This window comes from Zonotrichia leucophrys, chromosome 1 (genome assembly GCF_028769735.1).
Source record: "Zonotrichia leucophrys gambelii isolate GWCS_2022_RI chromosome 1, RI_Zleu_2.0, whole genome shotgun sequence".
Lineage (NCBI taxonomy): Eukaryota > Metazoa > Chordata > Aves > Passeriformes > Passerellidae > Zonotrichia > Zonotrichia leucophrys.
In genome coordinates this window covers 9435904-9458715 of record NC_088169.1, presented here as the reverse complement: position 1 = coordinate 9458715, position 22812 = coordinate 9435904, and the positions used below count along the sequence as shown (strand labels likewise).

Below are 22812 nucleotides of genomic sequence, written 5' to 3'. Positions count from 1 at the left end.
ACCTCATGCAGCTTTGGCTCCAGCAGTGATTGCTGCCTTGTCAGGACATGATCCATCTCAGCTTCTAAAGTGGCAAAAGTCAATCACAGCCACCACACCATGCTGCATTCAGCTGCTTTTGGTAGGAATTTCCTTACCAGTATGAAGATACAGTTTGTGCCTATCCTAAATACACCACGCTAGTAAATATGTGTAGTGCAAACAATGTTTCTCTGCTGGCAAAGAATTCCTGCCAGCAGGAGGTGTAGGCTCTGTCACTCAGGGTGAGGCAATGCTGTGGGTCCTGTGCCACTGCAGTCAGTGCATGAGGAAAATGTTTCCTCTCTTGCTGAGTCACTAAATTTTCCAGGTCCTGGCTTCCAGTTAAGTAAACATAATGGTTCAGCAGTGGGAGCAATTTCTTGCATAGGGCAATTTGATGACAGAGCCATTGAAGAAAAGAGGATAATTCCTCTCCCTTCCTTTCAGCTCTGTCTCTAGAGAGGAAGATGCTTCTCCTCCTTCCCAGGAAGATGGGGGAGAGATGGAGCAGAGGTGTTTTGGAGTCTTGCTGGGCTCAGGAGGATGCCCAGCAGGAACATTGATGGTCACTGTGCCTGTGGTAACTGCAAAGCTCACTGATTGAAGTGGATTCACCATAACTCCTGTGCCTCTGAACTGGTCCCCCTCAGGGAGGTTCAGTTTTGGGGATGCTGTAATTGTTACAAGCAACTGTGTGACTAGAGTTAGCAAAAATAAGTGGTGTGTTTTTCCACACTGTAAAGCTGTTTTTTCCTACTTTTTTGTGTTGTTGCTTTTTTTTAGGCAATCCTTAGTTCTTTTGTCTTGGGAGGGTGAGCAAATGCTTCCTGTGTGCAGTGGATGCAGTTATGTGCAGGATAAACTGTACCTTTTAATTAATTTTTGTCTAATTTTGCTGCCTTATGCTAATAAGTGCATGTTATTTCTAATGTATCTTCCCTCAAAATAGCTTCAAAGAGTAAAACTCCATTCTGGAGATACATTTCTATGGGGTAAGAGAAGTGGCAAAAGCTTTGGGGAAAGTCTTTTCTACCTTCTCATGAGACAACAACCACCTGCTTGAGAAGCTCACTTCCACACAGCCTTGGGATCATGTCACAGTGGAGCAGGAATGAAAGAAGTGCCTCCTTCCTCTGCACACCTGATATCAGATCTTTGCTTTACTCTGATTTAACGAATTAATGTTCTCTTTACATATTGTATGGAGATTAGAGCAAAGCCTATCCTTTTAGAAGAGGTTTGCATTCTTCCCAGTGTCCTAATTCACATTTTAGTGCTCCTCAAATGCTCTGTTATGTGAAATCTGCACTCACTTTAGGATGAAAACAACTACATTTCCTAATCAGCCCCAGGGCTGCTTAATAAAACATCACAAGTCAGTTAAAAGGAGCATTGTCACCTTTTAAAGGCTGGCTGACTGGTTTGGTTTTTGAGCCCTAGGTTGATTCATGATTCAGCATTTGTCAGCTAATTTATTCTGGGCCATTTAGAGAGAGAGCAAAAGTAGCAACAGGAAAGGAGAAGAGCAAATTTTCCTATTAAATCTTAATTTGAAATACAGGCCCAATCTCTAATAATGTGTTGTATAAAGCAGGGAAGTCTTAAGTGGTAGATTATTGAAAACAGTGTCTCTTTACTCCTTAGTTTGTTTTCCAATAGAGGAGAACAGGTCACTGTTCTCCTGTTTAACAACTACATGTGCCACAGAGGGCAGGGGGCCAGACCAGGTGGTCTTCATCCCTAAGGTGGGGTTGGTTAGGGCATATCTTGTACCAGCACAAGGCAGAACAAACAGCAGCCTTTAGGGCTTCAAACAGAATCTGTCTAATTAGGCAGGAGTGATGGAGAATGCAGGACCAAGGATTTTTACTAGATCTGCTTCCTTAGGGGTAAAGATATCTGCAGCATCTTCAGTCCTAAAAGTTACCCTGGCAAGGGTAATATTGTCTAAGAATTATAAAAGAATTGGGAAAACCTGTTTTATGCAAAGTTAACTGCTGCCACTAGTTCAGCTAGCCTGGGGTAGCAGAGATCATAAGTGTAACTTGTTTAGAAGGAAGCCTGTCTGAGAAAAGAGGAGCTTCTCTTCAGGTATTTGCTGAAGTTTCATCAGGGAGGGAGTATCTGGTTAGGAAATCATATTTTTGAGTGGCAATTTCATGGTGCAGAAGAAAATCTGGAAGGTGAGGTGAGTCTGTATCTTTCTGTCAGTTATCTGGTAGGTGCACATATGTTGGACAGGTGGCAGACAGAAAAACTGGGCTGCTCCAGCATCAGCTCTGTTAGTGCAGCCTGAACACAAAACCTGCATTGCTGCTGTGCTCAGTGGGCTGTCCACAAAAGCAATAAGATAATTGGAGTATGCTGCTTTTTTAAACTCTTATTGATGAGGTTTATATCCCGCTAATACTGAGACCATTAAACAGGCAGCCATCCTGGTTCTGTAGGAGGATTGTGTTGCTAATTGACAATGTATTTTAATCTACATAAAACTGGTTGAACACACAAGCAGGTAAACTTATATTTCCTGATAGCTGCCAAATCCCTCTCTTAGGTGATAAGGACAGTTAAAATCCACAAGATTTTTGTCACAGATGTGACCGAAGGATAAACTGCAAGGAATGTTCAGTAAAAAACAGAAAGAAAGCCATACAAACCATTGTGAATAGAATTCAACTGCAGTTGATAATACTCATTATATAAGAATAGAATCTACTACAAACATATTTCTGTTAATGTGGGTAACATCAATGTAATTTATGTCTATCTGCCCATCTGACAAATTTCATATTGCTCTGCATTATTCTCTACATTGCAAACTCTGATGTAGTTTCTGATGTCTTTACAAACAAGACTGTAATGATTTCTAGTCAAGATTCACAGAGTTCACCATAATACAGTTGTCAGCATGAGATACCAGAATTTTGTTGAATAGACCACTGTGTTTTAGAATTTCTTCTCTGTAAGAAACTAAATGGGATGATCTTTCAGCTGATTTACATCTGGCCAGGAATGTGTAGCACTCTTTGAAATTTTGTCTGACTTATCTGACAGTTTGTGGTCTCATCACTCTTACCAGTGCTTAGTTCTGCTCTGGGCTCTGTTTATTTAACCCTCCAAGTGGTGAATTAAATAACAGGATTCCCAATTGTGGCTTTAGAAATTTTGGATGCCATGTGTGCCTCCCTGCACTGAGAGAAAAATCTCCCAGGACATTCAAGGATCAGCAACACACTTAGTCAAAGGAAACATTTGAGGCTTTTGTCTGGTCTGGTAGGAGTACTAATCTCTTTAGAGTTAAAAGAAAAGCTGATAAGAAATTACTAGATGTCAAGTTAACCTTATCAAGCAGTTTTTATCTTCCCTTAATTCCCAGTGCCAGAATATCTCACAAGGTAGAGTGTTCTTGGCAGCCTGCCTGTCATCCCACTGCACTGCTCACCTGTAGCATGCCATCAACCCAGTAATGGGTTAATAATGGGTCAGAGATAATTTTTAACACTTTTGTTGTCCCAAATTTCTATTTGGGACAACAATTTCCCCTTTACTTCTTGGCTTTCCATTTCCAATAAAAACTGGTCCTTTTTTCCCTAGTCAAAAATAAGAAATGCCTGTGAAAATAATGTCACCCATGCTGCCCCTGCAAGGAAAATCAGCAAACAGAATTTCAGAGCTCCTTGAGAAGACAAACAATGACTCTGTGAGATTTGTGTTGATGCCCCATGCTCCCCAGTCTGCTGATGTTATGATCTGCTTGGGTTAAAAGTGCTTTCACCAGGCATTTTTCTAAGCAGTTCAAGGAAGAACCTGACCTTGATAATAACAAAGAAGAGTTCACATGTTGGATTTCTTCCTTTTGCTTTGCTTCCTTTGCTAGTAACTTGGTCTTATGGTATGAATAGAAACACCTTTTTCAAGAATTGAAGAACAAACTTAATGATCCAGCATTGGGTTTTTTTGGGGAATGTGTGTGTTGTTTTTTCCTATTAAAATAAATGCAGAGAATAAAAGTATTTTTTCCACGTGTGGTTTTATTACTTAGCTGTTGTATGTCTAAGACAGCAATCTAACCAAAAGTATTTGTCTTTGGTGTGCTTGTTTCCCAATTTGCAGTGATGAGAAGCTCAAAACTGGCACTCCTCACTTGTATTTCTGCCTTGCAATAACTTGTGTGCTTCAGTTTGTGCATCATCTTCCTGTCCTGTGTTCTTACTGATGAAAGTGACCTGATAGTTGGATCTGTATTGCAGAAACAGTGAATATTTTACTCTTTTTTTAGGAAAAAATACCAAACTTTTATGTCAGTTGTGTTTAAGTAGCCCTTGAAACAACCTCATATCTGTAGGCCATTCTTCAGTGGCTTCCAAACCATTGCTAGATTTAGCTTTTGTCAAATCAGACTCTGATGGTAATTTCAAAATCACCCACACAATTTGTTTTGACTTTCAGGTAGTTTGATATAAATATACCCAGTGATTTTGTGGCTCCAAATTACAATTCTTCAGGAAGCTGATTCTGCAGCTGCAGTGGATGAAATCTGAAGGCTTGGAGTGAGCATCAGCCAGGACCCAAGGGACAGCCAGGAGCCAGGAACATGACTGCCTTTCCCAAGGAAGAAACAAAGGAAAAACCTTGATTTCTTGTGTAGCTGGAAGGAAAAGCACTACAATCTTGACACCCAGTTAATTTAAAGAAGCATTTTCCAAAATACCTCTTGATTGTGTGGATCCTGTAACTCTGCCACAAAGGTGCCTTTGGACCTGTGCAAATAAATCCTTGCAGTATTGATTGGCAAAAGTGGTCATTGCTGGAGTGGCTGTGGAAGGACCATGACAAAGCACTCAGAGATCATCAATTTGTCATTTCTGTTGGAACACGAAAGGGAAACAATCTTGGGAGTATTGAAGAGAGATGAGTACTTGAAAAAAGTTGAAGATAAAAGAATCAGGTAACCATTTTATTGTTGCTTTTGCATATATGGTCGGTAGATAGTTTTCAACCCAGTGAAGGTTTTCTGTGCCTCATACAAGGATGAGTCCTGCAAGGTGATACAAGTAATTGTAAATTAAAGTGTGTTAAAAAGAAAATTGCTTGCTAGTATGGTTCTCAGTAAACAAAAATCATGTGCATTGCTTCAAGACAAAAGTATAAGAAAGATAACAAGGGCAAAAATACGCAGCAGTGTTTTTTAAATTTCAGATTGTGTAAATTTAGTCTGGTTTGGCTGAATTTCCCCCTGTAAATGGGAAGTTTTAGTAAGGCTATGGAACTCTCCCTCTGAGAGGAGCTGCACACAGAGCCTGTCTTCAGAGCTGGCTGAGGAACAGAAGTTTGGAAGGTGTCAGAGGGACAGAAAGTTGGCATCTGCCTCTGTTCAGGACTTCCTAGAGCACGGGACAAATGCATGATGGTGTCCTTCTTCTGTTGTGGTGATTACAGAATAGGGAGGAGGACGCTTCATTTTTCCAATTACTTAGATTTACTAATAAATAAAATTTAAAATCTCAGGTATTTATCTCAAAAGTCACTGTTGGGAGAAGTAGAGTCTCAAGGTATTAGTAGAGTCCTTGTGTTCTTTTTCTATTCAGAAATGTAAAAAGCAAAGTTCAGAGAGCAAGGTGAGGAGGCAGGCTGAGTCAGCAGTTTTAGACAGCTCAGTTTGAGTTAATTCAGCTGTCAGTTCTGGAAAGGTCCTTGTGCTTTTCAAGGATGGTTTGGATGCTTCATTTCACTCCCTTCCCCTGCCCTTTTGGAGTTTCTCAGTGTTGGTTCTGAGAAAGAGGCTTGCTGTGGATGGATGCAGCACTTGGTGTTGCTGAGGCTGCTGGATATAACAAGTGACAGAGGGAAAATTTCCAGCCTTTGCTGATTTCTGCCCATGAATCCCAAGGCCAGGCTTCATTGTTCTTCCCTTTTATTTTCTAAAAACATTTTAGGTATTGTGCAAAGACATTTTAGACATCACAAGGGTGTATCGTCAGCACCTGCTGAAGCTTCTACTGTTTAAAATCACTATTTGAAAATTAATAGAAATTTAATAATTTGGAAATTAACAGAAATTTAATGAATTTCCATTATTTGGAAATCTGTGCAGAGCTAGCCACAGGTTTTGAAAGCTTTTCTCCTTCAACTGAACCCAGTCTGAGTGCAATGCCCCTGTTGGTGTGCAGCCCATTTACCTGGGGGAGCACAGGGGCTCATTTGAAAGGAGGAGCTGAGAAATGGTGTTTCTTTAAGGTGGTGAGGAAAAATTAATCATTTTGTCTCCTTAATGGTTTGTGAGACGAAAAAGAAAACAGATGGAGCACTGTTTGTTCCAGAGCATTCTGCTCTGTTTAGTAATAAAATAAAAATTTCAAACAAATTAATTTGGTTTCCTGAGGTGGTGGCCTTGGAAATGTGTGATGTGCCAATAATCATCTGTCAAAGGCATCAGTATGGAGAGGATCAGATTACTGGATTCATAAAGCCCCTGAAAGATTTTTTTCTACATTGTCATTTCCAAACTCAAATAGAAATTTGAAACTCTTGTAGTTTTGTGGGTTTTTTTGCTTTATTTCATTTGGTTAGTTTGGGGTTTCTTTTATTGTTGCTTTCTTTTTTTTTTTTTTTTTTTTTTTTAATATGATGTCTTAACCCCCCAGATTTCTGCTTTTTATGGCATTGCTGGAATTTACTCTGCCAAATCTGCTGAACTTGCAGCACCCCTGGAGGGGACAGCTCAGCACAGTTCAGTGAAGTCACAGGTGGTATTGGCCTATCAGCATTTTGGTAAAAAGTACCCTAAGAAAACACTCAAACTCAAGCTAATCTGAAATAAAATGCTAATTACAATAACTAATGATGCAATGTGGTGCTTATGCACACTTCTAGCACCTGTGTGTGAAACAATGGGCTTCTATTGTCACTAGACCATACTCTGTCTGAAAACAGTGGAATGTGGTCTATAAAAGATTTCCAGAGTACAAACTATAAAGAATTTGATAGCTAACTGCTTCCTATGAGGCTTTTTAATTTTTCTTTCTCAGTACAACTTGGCAAGGATCTATAATCACAGCTTATAAGCATACTTCAGGGGAACATTTGTTGTCTTTAAAATTCCATTTGGTACAATCTGTTATACACTTTATTGAAGTACTTTGCAGAAGAGCAAGTCCCTTTTTATTTATTTTCAAGGCATTTTCCACTCTGGGAAGAAGCTTACTTGTACATGGTACTGAGGAATTCTTATTATCCTGTTCCACCCTTTCTGAATCTATCTCAATAATTTTTGTTTTTTTCTCTTCCTATTAGTTTTCAAAAGCCCTTGTAGCTTAAAAATACCTTTCTATTCATTGTGAAAGCAATGATAAATGCAAGAGGATGGCCTTATAATGAAGTGGTTGAGGGCTGTTTTTACTATGGGTGCTCATATTAATTTTCTGGAGGGCAGGTGGCTCTTCTTGTATTTTTGTTTGATGCACAATTATTTCACCCACATGAGAGAGAAACACAGAAGTCATCAAGTTCTTTTTCTGAGGTCTAATTTTGGTAGTACAAATAATCAGCCTCCTTAATAAAGATAATGATTTATGTTCTTACTCTAAGTTGCATCTTGTGTGACTGGAGGTTTTCTTTGAATATTGATTTGAAGCTGTTAACAGACTACTTGCACAAATAGCCTGCAGTGTTCTGAACATTGCTTCATTATGCTTTTTGATGTCAGTTGAATTACCATCATGGTTTTTTTCAATTGCTAAGATTATTTGAGTAAAATCATTAATTCTTACCATTAATTCTTACCTAGAGTTTAAAATACAAAGTTCCTTTCCATTCTTTGTGGAGCACAGCTATGAATGCCATGCTTTTAGAGGAGATAAAGTAATAATGCTGTGCTGAGAAAAAAAGCCTTAATGGGTTGTTGCTTGAACCTCTCTGTCAGCATTTAGGTTACCAGAAGTTGTGTAAGAATTGCATCAGCCCCAAACCTATACTGACAAGGAAATTTAGCATTCCTGTCTTTTCATCTGGCTAAAATGACATCCTCTTATCAGTCCAAAGAGATCCATGGAAACAATTTATGGTATTAAGTTCATTATAATATAGGAGAAATTGTTAGCATGGACACCACCATGTGGTAACTCCAGGCAGTACTTCAGAAAAGCAGAAGTTGGAGGACTGGAATGGGAAGTGATTGATCTGCTGAGTATACATTTGGATTTGTTTATAAGCACAAAAGGTTGCAGGATAACGTGTGTAATATGGTGCATGGTCTGTGTTTCTGAAAAAACTGCTTATAAATATTTGAAGGAGAGAGTCCTTGTGTTAAAGCTCATTGGCCATCTGTACCTGGAAGCTGCAAAGTTCCTGTCTGGCATCCCAGTCGTTTGTGAGGTGTATTTAACACAGTTTAACACTTTGTTATTTTTTGAATCAGCGGCTTTTCCATCAATGACAGTTACTATTGCAAGGAAGGATGTTACTATTACTTGTTACTATTGCATCTAAGGATGGAGGCGCCTGTTTTGCTGTCCTGTGTTCTTGGAGAACCACAATCCTGCAGTGGTGAAAGAATTTCTCATGGTGATTAATTTTCATGTCTTGGGAGAATCTGTTTTATTAAGGACTAGCAAGAAACCAACAGGGGATCTGTTTTGTCTTTTGGTTTTTTTTTTTTTTTTTTTTTCCAATCTTAGTAGCCATTTTTATTTGAGAGGATGAGTGAGTTACCCAGAAAAAGTTTCATCTATGGAAATTTGCCATCATTATGATAGCCAGTATAATTTCAGTTCCAGTGCCTCCTCTTCTTCTTTTCGCTGGGCTCTGTTCTGCCATTTCTTATGCCAGATCTCTTTTTCTTTGCAAATTCATTCTTTGTTTATTTCCCTGTGTTGTCATCAATGTGCCTCCATACTTAGGTTTTCTTAGCACAATTTTTATCATGTTGAGCTGCTACATAAATAAAATGTGAAAACCTGTGCTTATTAAGTATAAAAATACTTCAAGTACTCATATTTTATAATTCAAGGAGACCTCAATGGAAGTTGGTAATAGCCCAGTTCTTTTTGTGAATTCCCAACAATATTTACTGTTATTTCCTGCATGCTGTGCCAGACAGTGAAGGGAATCTGGCTGAATTTGAAGAAAGTACTGAGAATCAGACTGGAAAGAAAATTGCCTTTCTTCCTCATACTCAAGTACGTTGATGCCAGTTCCTGCACAGAAAAAGTTCTTCAATATCTAAGTTAGCAGCTGCACAGGTTCAGAACAGGGATGTTTCTATTTGTCTGTACAAAAGTAATTCAATTTTTTTTCCTGCCAAACTCTTTAATAATAATTGACTGAGGGAGGGAAAGGGTTGCCCTTTTTTAAATTTTAATTCAATTTTTTGTGACCCATTAAACTCTGGAAATTTAGTATGGCAAAATAAAATCAGGTAGATTATGTAGATTAGGTAGATTGGATTATGCTGATCTACATCTTCAGACGAAAAAGGGGTTTGAAATGGGGAGAAAGAAGATCTAGGAGAAATTTGAAAAGCAAACTCAGGAATCATGTATGCTATTACATTTAACAGTTTGTTTGGTTTTGGGTTTTTTAATGGAGAAGAGATAAATTAGAAAAAATTTCAAAATAAAGTTTTCTAAAATCCAACTGAAATAGAAAAAAACCATCCTGACCAGTCAATTTGGTATTAAAGGAAAAGTTACCTAACATAAGCAAGTGGATAATGCTTACAAAGTTAAAAGGAAATTATGGTGCTCATTTAAGTGAATGGCTTGGGTAAAGAATGCCTTGCCTCTTGCAGCAGTATAGTGATTTTACTTTTGAGGGATAAATACTCTCTAGGGTAAAGTTTAATTTAATATGAAATGGATCTGCTAAGGCTTCCTCATTGCTTCCTCTTTGCAGTGTTATAGGGGTTTGAGAATATTTCATCCCTTGAGGCTGCATTTGTGTAGGAACAAGAACCTTTGCCTCATTGCTTTCAGCATCCATAGGGAAGGACCCAACTTCTTCAGGGATTCCTGTGCCTCTGGCAACTGGGCCAAGAGCTGTGAATTCTGGAGTCAGGTTTTTGTTTTTTTTTGTGGTTGTTGTGTTCGTTTGTTGTTGTTGCTTTTTGGTTGGTTGGTTGGTTAGTTTTTTGGGGTTTTTTTTTTTGTTTCATGCTGTATTTCACATTGGCCTTTTAGACCACCTTTGGAAAGGCTCAGGTTGAGACATTGAGTGTTACCTGGAATCTGATTACAAGAGAGCTCTTCTCCAATGTGCTTAACGTATTTTCTCAGACAGTAGAGGGATCTTAATATAAATTCATAGTTTAGAAAAATGGCTATATATTCTGTTAACTTGGCAGAATCAAATTTATTTTTAATAGCTATCTTTCATCAAACAGCCATTGCAATGAAAGGTTTAGAAACCTCAATGAATGATAGGATTCTTGTTAAATTGGCTTCTACTGAGTTTTATTTTCCCTTTCATATTACTAGGAGAAGATGGATAAAGATTAATTCTTGTTTAATATTTGTGATTAAAAATATCTAACTCCGTCTTTAAATGTATTCCTTTAAAATTATGGAGGGTGAAAATGTTAGACTGGCACAAGGAAATTGGGTGTTTATAATCCAGCTGCTTCCTGCCCTGGGAAATAAATGTAGTGGTAAGTCAGTGAAGCTACAGGCTGTATTTTTTATCCCTTTTCAGTACACTGAATCAGTGCAGCTCAGCTGGGCTTGTTTAGGGACTGTTATGATGATGGATTTTGCCAAATTACTCACCCACTTCCTCCTGCTCTTCCTGGCCCTTGAGACAGTTCATTTTTTATTTTCTTAAGATATGAATGTATTGCAGTCAATCAGAAGTTCAGCTCAACAAATAAAACAGGGAATCTCAAATGAAAGTTCACATCCAGTGTATCTGCCCATGCACTCTTTGCTTCTGTTTTAAATTTTTCTTTCTTATTTTTTAATTGAATGGAGTAACTGTGGATTCATTTATTTTGTCTCAGTTCCCTGGAAGTCATCAAAGGCAATTTATATTCAAAAATAAGAAAGCAAACTCTTCTCATGATTTCCACTGTTAGCAGATCAGCTATCACCTGATAAGAATTTTAGATTGTGTTTCACATAAGCACTGGGAAATACTGTTGCAATCACACCTACTGAATAGTAGGAATAATGTCTTTGTAATGTCACAAGAACACTGATATGTTTTCCAAGATGTTGGTCTCTAAGCAAACTATTAAAAAAAATGCTGTTTATTGTTTTGGGCCTATAGACACTTCCCAATTTTAAATTGGAACTACTTAAAACAGATTTTGTGCCTAATAATACTTGTAACTAAGCACAGAAGGGCCTGAAAGTTGCAGTGGGGAGGGAGAAGTCTGGAGTGGAAGGAGTTCAGTGGAGGCTCTGTTTCATCATTAGACACCTGCATGCAGTGTACAGGACACAGGGATTATTGCCAAAAAGATGGCAGCTGCTACTAACTGTGGGTCAAGTTCCTGAACTGCAATGGGTCATGATTAATTTAAATTTTTTTCAGTAAAAATAAGCCACTGGAAATAAACCTGTTATGAAAAAAATAGCCCTTTCCTTGTGCACAGTATTCTAACCCTTTTGAGATTTGAGGATTAACAATTTTTCACCTTCTGAGTTACTCTGACACTTGGGTAAGGATCAGGTGCTTGGTTTGCATCCAGGTACTGAAGTGCTTAAAGAAACTGGAACTGAATTATTTGTTCCTCTTTATTTCTTTGGTATGTGATTGACCAAATCATTGCAAACGTGAATAAAAAGTAAAAATGCAGTTGTCTCTCAAAGGCTGTCTGTTGAACATTTCTTGGTGGGTCTGCTGTTTAAAAAGTCACTGTTTTGACAGGAGACCACGGAAATAATGAGATAGAAAGAGAATGATAAATGATCAGGTAAAGAAGTGGTTTGTCCAGTTTGACAATCAAATTAGGTGAGATAAACAGGAGATAAACAGGAGAACATTGTAATTGTGACAATGGAGGCTAAAGGAAAGCAAGGAAAGGTGTGGACCTGCTGCTGGGTGCAATAGAGGACCCAGCGACAAAGCATGTGGAAAAGGCCAATGTGCACAACGTCTTCTTGGCCTCAGTCCTTACAGGTCAGACAGATCCTCCGGATTTCCAGCTCCTGAGGTCATTGCAAAAGTCCAGGGCAATGTGAATTTAAACCTGGTGAGTGCTGCAATACCTCTGACTGTGTGAAAGCACAATCAGTCTTAACAAATTTCCCTAAGCTCAGCTGGTACTTGGAGTGGCCACAGCACTTTATCTCTAACAACTCCACCTTGGTGGAGGGTGACAGAAAATCATTAAACATTTGTGAATGCTGTTTGATGATTAGTAAGATGTGAGTGACCACAAACTCAGGGGTAATTAGAGGTCTTCCAAAGTACCTAAAGGTGTATTTGTTATTCAAGCAGATAGATGTGGTGTTGTCAAGAGTATTCTGGGGGTGTGTTGCTGTCACAGACACATTTTATGAAAAATCTTTTCTTTAAGACTTTTTCTCTTAAGAAGCTGAGAAGCTTTAAGAACAAAATGTAAACAATGGTTATCTGCTGCTGTGGAATGCAACAGGTAGATCTCTGATTGGTCTCATGTAGATATTTCCAATTAATGGCCAATCACAGTCAGCTGGCTCGGACTCTCTGTCTGAGACACAAGTTTTTGTTATAATTTCCTTCTTTTTCTATTCTTAGCTAGCCTTCTGATGAAATCCTTTCTTCTATTCTTTTAGTATAGTTTAAAGTTTATTATAGTTTATAGTTTATTATAAAATAATAAATTAGGCCTTCTGAAGCATAAAGTCAGATCCTTGTCTCTTCCCTCTTCCTAAGACCCCTGTGAGCACCATCACACGTTGCCTTTAATTCTCAGTCCAGAAGAAGTAGATGAGTTCTCTTTTGATGTTTGGAAGGTAGATCCAAGGATGGGGTGGCAAAAATAGGGATCATCTCCCTTCTCTGAGCACAGTGGCAGCACCAAGCACCACTGGCAGTTTTCACAGCACAGCACAACACTCTCTGCATTTGAAGCTGACTCACAGAAGGAAATGGACACTTGCCTGGCACCAAATGCATCGCTGCAGGAAGTGGGGAGATGTAAGATGCAATCAATAAACTGCAAGAACAGTTACCAAAGTACCAAGAAAGCACATAAAGCCTGGACAGAGTATTGAAGGACAGGCATGAGAGGAAGGCTGTTTGGATTGGATGTGGGAGAAGGGTCTGAAGCTGGGTGAAGCACTCACTTCTGGATAGAGGCCAGCACAGGAAAATCCTTGACTGGGATTTGCAGTTGCTGCCTGGAGGAATTGGACATGCCCTTTTCTAGAGCTGTCAGAGGCTGAGCATCTGCAGGTCAGGGGGCTGCAGAGCAGCTGCTGCTCTTGGGGTCCCAGTGGGAAGCAAAATGCTGGCCAATCTTTTAGCAAGGCAGTGTATCCACAAATAACCTAATTCTGTCAGAACTGACTCCCTAGTGGCCCAAGGAATGCTCCTGGCCTCCTTTACTGGGCTCCAGCCTGTAATCTTTCATTGGTTTTATCTTCCATGTGGTTTTCTGACATTTTTTCTTATCTTTAGGTGAAGTTGGCAGCAGGTTTTTAAATCCCCCTTAAGCATCTGTGTGTGTACAGACACAGTGATTTCAGTGAGCTAGAGTGCTTCATGACTGAGGGATAACACTGGGGGCTCCTGGCTGCTGATGGGCATGAAAGACAGCATAGGAAAGAGTGGGGTAATGAGGACACAGCAATACCCAGGCATGTAAAACTGAAACAATTTAGCAGCCACTGAGCTTAGTTACAGTGGCTTGTTATTTTCTTGTTAAGGCCCAACTCATTGGCCATTGAAACTATAGACTTCAAAATTTAGTCTTAAACACAAGTATATTTATTCTGTAGAGTCAGTGGTAGAACTGGTAAGATCTGCAAGTCACACTATTTAAAGTGGCATTCTCCTTTTGTACTTTGATTGTGGCATCACAGCATAAAACCACTACATATTTAGGTCTTTGATTTGGGCTCTTCCAAGGCCTTAAATACCTGGTACAGAATTGCATATATACTCCTACCTAACTCTGCACTGGCATATTATTAAATGCACACTAATTGCAAAAAATGTTTCCTTCTTTCCTTCTGGGCATGCACTGGTTAGTGTCAGTTCTGAGCTGCTGTCAACCTGCACTCAGCATGACTTGAATTATTGATGAAGGACAAGCAAAGTTGGTTTATCAGTTGTCCAGAACTGCTCAGCTATCAGCATTTACTCATAGTGATCTACCAGATTTTCCTCTTGACTGCATGTCTGACAGCTGGGGAATAGATTTATTCTGTGTCATGTGTGTGTCAAGAAATACAAAAAGAAACAATTGGACTAACTCATGTCTTTTATTTTTAGCATAAAATCTTAATCTGGTAATAAGTTCTTATAGATCATTGAGTTGAATCTCCAAATTAAAGCATTTTATTTTTTTGCTTCTAGGAAACTGAAAAATGAGCTTCTGGAGGTGAGAAGGAAAGGTGGGAACCGCCACTCTCAGCAGGACAGCAGCAGGGTCTGTGTTCGCTGCCAGAAGAGCCTGGGCTTCATTTTTGACAGGGGAGAGCTGTGCCAGACCTGCCAGCTGAGGGTCTGCAGCTCCTGCCGTGTGCTGGGGACTGAGGGGCACTGGAAGTGCTCGGTGTGTGCCAAGATTGCGTAAGTTGGGCACTTCTATAACCAGAGTGTTTTAACCTAAGCATCCCAGGGTGATATTATGATGCTTGTATCCCCATTGGTGTGTTCTGTTTATGCTGGATATTTTGTTCTGTGCCTTCAAGACTGGCTCTGAAGATTGAAGGTTTTCTTTTGGTTTTGTTATCAGCTGCTCCCCCATGGTTGGCGGGACACACAGACGGGGCGGTACATGGTGGTGCTTTTGTTTTTTACTTTTGCTTTTTGCTTTGCTCTTGCTCTTGCTTCTGCTCATTAGCTAGTTTAGCTAAACAGTCCAAATTTTTCCCTCGACTGTTTCTCCTTTCCTTTTTTTGGACCAACTCAAACCTGCTCCGGGCTGGGCCCTGGGAACACCGAGAGTTTGCACACTGTGGCCTAGCGGGGCCTACTCTGGGCAGCAGCTGCCCCAGTGCCGGAGGGACTGAGAACAGAGCGACCACCCCCAAGAGAGACTTTCTGAATTTGTCATCTTTTTCCAGAGTGGTGAAAGAGTGGTGTCATCCTGTACTGTTCATTTTGTGTGCTGGGGGTTGCTGTGCCTGTTAAATAAACAGGTTCTTTCCACTTCTCTCTAAGAAATCCCTCCCAAACCAGCTGGGGGTAGGGGCCATGTGAGTTTGCTTTCTGGAGGGGCCTCTTTGGAGGTTTTCTCCCAAATTTTCCCTAAACCACCACGTGTGGAGCTTACAGCCCTGGCAGTGATTTTGTGCTACCATTGTACATCCCCTTACAGAGAATACACAAGGGGAGAGGCTCAGCTGGGGCTTTTATTTGCTACATTCTCTCTTTTCCCAATTCCAAGTCAGTTTCAATGGGCTTTGTCTTCCAAAGACTTGGAAAAATAATTCACCTGATTAGTTTGGTAATATGGGATTTTTTATCTTGATTTGATAAGATAACCATGAAGAAAAGATTAGTTTGGTAATATGGGATTTTTTAGGTAAGATAACCATGAAGGAAACATTAGTTTGGTAATATGGGATTTTTTTGCTTGGTTTGGTAAGATAACCATGAAGAAAAGAAGAAATGTGTTGGACAACAAAACTCAGTTAAATATCCTGGTGTAAGGACTGGATGATGTAAGAAAGAGATGGAATAAAAAAAGAAAGGGATGGAATTTTTTTAACAGACCTTCAAAGTAACTGGATCAGAAAGGGTAAACTGTTTCAGGTAATGAACCCAAATCGCCAATTCTGTCAAGACTTTGGTTACATAGACAGTGAAAAATTGATATTAATTTTAGCAGAGCATGGAGTTTAGGGTTTGTGTCTTCAAACTTGAGCTTTAGAAGGTTGCTTCCATTTTTAAGTAGATGCCTTAACCTCCTCTGCATCCTGTGGGGCACATCCAAAGGACAGTGTCTTGCCTGGTAAGACAAAAAATGTTTACTTGTTTGATTTGTGAAATGATTTTAAATCAGTAGGGGCTGGCTGAGCTCCCTGTACTTTGCCTCAAGCAGTTCCTGGGATAATGTCAGTGCTGTGCCTTTCAGAAGTGATGGGGTGCGAGTGAGGTGACAGCATGGAGAACAGCAAACACAATTCTGCTCTTTAAAAATGGAGAAAAGAAAAAGGGATTTGTTGACCCTGGCACAATACCTCTAATTTCTCTAAAAACACTGAAACAAACGGTAGCTGTGTTGTTTGAAAGCCAAGAAAAGGTGACAGGATGAGGAGTAAGAGCTGGCTCAAGAACAAGTAATGTCAAAACCAATTTAATTTCCACCTTTGACAGGTGACAGAGGAGGATTGGTTACTGTCTTAGAACTTGGCTGAAGTTAACCTTTTGATACTCTGTCTTGTTCCTTTCTAATAGGCTGACAAATTAGGGTAGCTGTGCCCTGGAATAAACTCTGCCAGTGCGATTGCAGACCTGCCAGGAAAATTGTAAAGCTCTGTTCTCAGCATGGACACTTCACTGTCAAAAAAAACCCTCAAGAAAACAAAGTCCAAAAAACCCCAAACAAACGAACAAAAAAACCCAAACAAAAAGCACCACACATACAAATAAAAAAAACCCCTTTTTAAAACCAGTGATATAGAGCCGAATATTTCCTGGCTTATTACTGTTAAATATTTTAGTTAAGGACCTTGATGCAGCAGATGGATTTGCCAGTTACACCTGCAGGAGACATAAAGCTAAAAGGTGCTCCAGGCATGCTCAAGGACAAGACTGGGTTTCAAAGTGATACTTAGAATTATGGAAGTTGTTTGAAGGTAAAGCAAGTGATGGCTCCCTATGGGCATGTGGAAGTGCTACATTTGGGAAAAAATGCAGCTGCAGAAACATAAAATGAGAATAAAAACAGCTTCTGCAGCTGTTCCTTAGGAAAGGATCTGGGTATTGTACTGGATAAAAGCTGAACATGAATCAACAGAATTTTCCACTGCAGAAAAATTGAGCATCACACATTGATGTACAAGCCAAATTATGGCTTATAAAATACATTATAAAATCCTCTTTTATGTAGAGTACCTGCCCATTTCTGTGTATCAGAATTCATACTGGCCACCTGGAGAAAGTTCAGCAGAAAATAATGAAACTTAGCACACAGGATGTCCAGAGCAATAGAAGGAGTCACAAGTGTTCAGCCTAGGCAAGAGAAAATATCTGAGTTTTAAATCTACAGAATGTGGCTTACAGGTTGTTCCAAGGCCCCTCTTTGGGTAGGAAGACTAATGTGATACTTCAATTGCAGTGAAAGGATGTAATTTAGATGGTGTGAATGTTGGCATAATTTGGAAAGGTTGCAGAATGTTGTTTTACAACAGGTTGGATAAACCTCTCTTGGCATGATGGCCTCAGTAAGGATGGTCCTGCTCTGGGGCTGAGAGATGAGTGAGGCAATTTCTCAAAGTCTGTGTGACCCCTGCTTCTACTGATTGTGCTGCAGCTCTGTGAGCCAAGCAGTGGTCTCAGCAACCATCCTGACAATTAATTCTGGTTGAAGCCTGCCATCAGGTTATTACACACCATGGGGTAATTTGCTTGCAAAGCGCTGAACTTTTCAAGTGCTAACATTCTGTCCATGTTGAATATCTTTATTAAATTGAAAGCTCTCTCTCCTTTATTTTTGTTTCTGCAAGACTTCATGACAGTCAGTTAGTGATATGTAAAATGTCTTTTACATTGCTGAGAGTACACAGAGAGATAATCTTCTGTGTGGGCAGTGTGGAGATGGAAGTTTGGGAAAGGCATTTCAGTTACATTACTGTGCATAGTTCTCATTTAAATTATTTCAGTTCTGCTTTTCTACCAAGTGAGAAATGCAGGGGAAATCAGGATTTTTAGGCTCTTTTAATTACATTTGTTGGAGGAGCTGATTAAGTTAATAGGGCCTTTGACAAGATGAAAAGGCAGAAGGCAAGGAAGAGAAAATAATACAGTGTTAAGGGACATTTATGTTTTATAAGTAGCAAAGAAAAGGTAGGAAGAGGAGAAAAATCTTTTAGCTCTGTAGCATTGACCTACATGCAGTGTTTATGTCTGTCAAATTGGACTGCTTTACCATGCTTTCCAAAGAGTGTTGGAACACTTTTATATTTGTCTCTCTCCTTTGTCCCTTTTTTAGCAGCCTTGGTTATGTTGATGTCTGTATTGACTCCATCCCCTGCTGAGCTGTTCCATTAGCAGAGCCAGGTTAAACTGTTGTTGTGATGTGATGTCTGTTGTCATACAGACTGTGAGACCCTTAAAAGTCAGGGAGAAGTGTTTGTGAGCCCTTTACAATTTTGGTGCTGTGCTACTTCATGCCTCTGCTCCCCAAATTGTGCTCAAGAGTGTCCTTTAAGTTCTATTTAAGGTGATGGTTATAACAGTTGCTTGTACAAGCCCTTCTCATAGTCATGAATTACAGCTGCAGGAACATGTCTAGAAGATTTTTGGAACTGTTGGAAAACCTAATGAGTACATTTGGTGTCAGAGCAGAAAGTCTGGTACTAGGTGGGGAGTGTGGGCATTCAAAGAGACATCTACTGCTCAAATTACTGCAGAAATACCTAGAATTACACAGGTAATCCAGAGTGGTGGCAGAAACAATTGTGTCAGTAAAAAGAATGTAGGTAATATCAGCCACCTTCTGCCTGTTGCTTTGTTTAATACATTTTGACATTTCTTTCCTTATGAGCTTTTTGAGTCCTGCCTGTCCAGTCCTAACACTGGAGTTTGGGATACTTTCAGAACAGTGAAAGGGGTTTTTGTCCTGGCATCAATGGGATCATGGCCTGGGATCAAAAGTTGTTATTGCTTTAAGAGTAATGGTGGATTTATATCCAGCTGCCACAAAAAGGGGAAAAAATGGTGGCAAACTGCAAACTTGCTCACTTTGATTTGGAGAACAGTAATTTCAATATGCCAATTTTATGAGTATGTGGTAAAACATAATATTATTATCTGAATAAATTAAAAAAAACCCAAGCACAACATACTAACATGATGGTGGCTGTAGGGGTGAGAAACGAGTTCATTTAATAATACAATCTCTTTGTTTGTCTGTCAATCAGAACATCATCTGACAACAAGAGAACCTGACTTCTATAAAGTAATACTTAGAGCATTTCATCTGCCATTTCTCCAGAGACAGACTTGCCTGAAAAACAGCTTCTGGTGATGGGGAAGCTTGTTACAATACATTAATTACATTCTGAAAAGCTTTCAAAAATAATTTAGTGAATCTGAGGAAAGATATTTGAATCTGAATAGTGACAGAGGTTCATCAGTATTTTTAAGTATAATAAACAGGTTTATATGTAAGTTGTCTTACAGTTTAGAGTTACTGTCAAATTATATCTCCCTTGAATGCCCATAAAGAGAAAATTATTCAGTTGGATTTTGTCCCTCATGGGTGTTATTACCAGGGAAAATATAAAGTCTCAAGACAAAGCTTTTACAGATCAAGAGGAATTAGAGTGTTTAGCCAAACTCAGTTCTCCAGCAAAGGTCAGAGAACAAGACAGTCCTTATCCATGTGATTTTGTTTGATAGTTGTGCTGTTGCACTATTTAATGAGGTAAATCAAGCCTGTATGTAGTGATGCACCTGAAGAAGGAAGATTTCTGCTCCATTCCCTCCATACAAGGAGCTGAGGTCATCAGAAACTTTCAAACATGGGTGTTAAAAGAGAAACTTTCCATTAAAGTATCTTTTCCCCTCTACATTTTCTTAAATTATGATCACTTTGTGTTTTAAATTTGGCAGACAAAATGATCAATAGATTGAAGAAACTAGAGTTCTTCCAGGTGTCTTCTGAAGGGCAGATTTCACACCATGATGCTGTCTGTACTTCCCATTGCAAGGGTGTCTAGATAACTGAGAGCACTGCCTTTATATGTCAAATGTCTAGTTAGCTCAAGCTATTACAGCAGAACAAAGCAGTAATGGAAAATTTATCTTAATCTCTGAAATAATTATGCTGTCTTAACATGTCATGAAAATTCATCAGAATCTCTTAGTAACATTTATTCCCATTAGGAGCCTAAAAATAGAGGCATTTCCAATGTTTTACTATGCAAATGCTTTTCAAATTTCTTATAATTTTATTTTAGTAACTTCTATGCAAGTTTGCCTTCTTTTCACCGGGTCAAAAAATTCTGTCTAATAGCCTCACAGCATAATAAAACTTACAGTGGAATTAATTTTTGTTGCAGAAAATACTGTGTGGAGTAGAACACAAAGATAGGGATATGTGAGGGTATATGATAAGGGCTTTGCTATGTTCAAACATGGGCTGAATTTTATCCAGCCTTTCGTTTTGCTTTTTTTTCCCCCACATTTTCTTCCTGAGGAGGAAGTAAAATAACTTGAGAAACAGGGATGGAAAGAAGGTAGGCTGAATCTTTTGCATCTGCTGTGGATGTGAGTTAGACAAGATGATCAAATGGACAGGAAATTGTTTTACCAGTGTGGGGCTTTGCCCTAAAGAAATAATTGAAAGTCACAATTGGGTCTTTCCATCTGAAATGGATTTTTTATTATTAACTAGGACTATTAACCATGAAGTGCCTCACAGAAATGAGAGTGGAAAATCTGAGTTTTTGAGGGGCAGGGCATAGGTTATGGGTTCTGTTTCTAAACTGAGCAGAGTGTCATTAATTTGTTTAGTGGGAGATCACAGAGGGGGAAGAAGCAGGGAACCATCCCTGCTCCCTCTCCCATGATGATGGGAGTAGGTGGATCAGTAATTAATGTAGAAGGACTTTAGCTGATCCCTAAAGTATTTGTTACTCAACTGAACTGCCTGAATGTTAATCTTCCTATCTGTTCTGAGCGTAGGAAAGAGCAATCATGCAAAAATTGCTGTTATTAGAGTTTATAATACTGTTTTCCTTTTTTTCTAAAGCTACTGATTTCAGCATCTGCTAAACACCTTGAAAGGCCTGTCTAAATCCTACTTTGGCAGAAATTACACATGTTGTTTACATCATGAGCTACATCTAACTGAGAAAGTACAGAAATGCATGCACATACCATGATCTGCAGTCTGCATGGACCTTGGGCCCATTTTGCAAACACCAAAGCCAAACCTGCAAGCAGGTTCAGCAAGCAAGCTACTGATTCAATGTGCTACTGAGTAAATAGAAAGACAAAAAGGGTTCATTTTCTTTAGATAGAAAGGGCTCATTTTAATCCTGTATCTGAAATAGTGCATCTTTCTTCTATCTCAGTAGGAGAGAGAGAGTCCCCTTGTCATAATTGCATGAAAATAGCATTATTATTATTATAAGACTGTTTAATTCTTGCTCTTCAACTTTTTGATTCAGAATGTCAAAAGCAATTTTTAAATTCAATCTTCAAGTCAGAGACTTAGAAAATCATTTGATCTGAAGTAATTCCTATTTATGTGTAGAGCAAAAATTCTTTTAATAGGTACTCCTGACATGTATGAGTGATAAAGATAACATGAACATGAAGTCTTTGTGTGAATTGTTCAGCATACATCTAAAATACATCCACTAGTAGTGCACTAGAAATTCAAATCTGCAAAGCTTGGGGATTTTCCCTTTATTTCATTAGAAAGTGATATTTTTGTAGAAATGATCTGTTGAGTGAGAACATTTTTGCAAAAAATGTTCTGCCAGCTGAATTCAGGATCTGAAGACAGACCGTAACACTGATGGAAATAAGAATGAAGGTCTGAAGTGAGGGCTGAGGTCTCTTGTTTCATGCAGCATTCACAATGGCTGGATGTCAGTGCCTGTTGTTTTTTCCCTTTCACTGTGGATAAACAGGGCTGGCCAGAGGGTATGAAGCACCTGACTGAAGCAAGGCAATTCTCCCTCACTTTGCCATGTTTTGAGACTCAGCTGAGGTAGTTTGTGTTATGCCTCAGACCCCATTCTTCTGGTGAAGTCAGAGCAGAATGGGTGTGAGCCTCTTCAGAGCACCCCTAGCAAGGAGTTGGCACCTCATTAAAAAGGTGGATTTTAATAACATCAGTCTGATGGGGAAGGTGGGCAGTTCAGTTTGGGGTCATTACCTGAATGGGCACAAGGTTCAGCTCTGCCAGTGTAGTGACTGTCACACTGCTTTGCCTTCTCAGCCCTGAAAAAGGGATTTGCACCCTCCTCTTTCCTTGGGGCCCAATTTGTGTTTGCCAGCAATGTCCAGGAACATCCTTGGCTAAGCAAGAGGGCACAGTCTGTGTAATTTGGGGCTGTTTGATAATGGCAGCTTGCAGATAACAGAGATTATTAAGAGAAGTAGATTGCTTAGTTATCCTTTGCCAGAAGATAGAGGAATCAGCTGTTGTTGCCCAAATAAACTGATCTGTCCCTTCCCTGCAAAGCCTACATTTTGAGGAAGATGAGTATTGGCTCAGTAGTTACGCAGGGGTGGCAAAGGAAGGGAAAGTCCTTCTGTGCAGTTCTCCTTCCCCAAAACCTGGTGCCAGCCTTTCCCATCTTGGAGGCTGCTTTCCTACCAGAGAGAGGCAGCAGAGGATCAGGTGTAGGATGGAGTGGGGACACAGAGAGGGAGTCTGAGGGTGAGCTCGAAGGTCCCATGCCACAGTGGAATGGAGGAGACAAGGGCCCTCTCCCAGGGATGGATGCTGAGGAGAAC

General features: G+C 39.5%; 1 protein-coding gene across 5 annotated transcripts in view; it reads left to right on the top strand.

The window, feature by feature from the left end:
- Window positions 1-22812, top strand: part of SYTL5 (synaptotagmin like 5) — an 82007-nt gene that overhangs the window by 21541 nt on the left and 37654 nt on the right. For 4 of the 5 annotated variants that reach the window (XM_064706771.1, XM_064706765.1, XM_064706754.1 and 1 more), the window contains exons 2-3: window positions 4471-4969; window positions 14521-14736. In XM_064706771.1, the coding sequence (XP_064562841.1) occupies window positions 4851-4969; window positions 14521-14736 (335 nt within the window). In that variant the 5' untranslated portion in view covers window positions 4471-4850. The remainder of the gene's footprint in view (window positions 1-4470; window positions 4970-14520; window positions 14737-22812) is intronic. The other variant, XM_064706746.1, reaches the window with a different exon arrangement.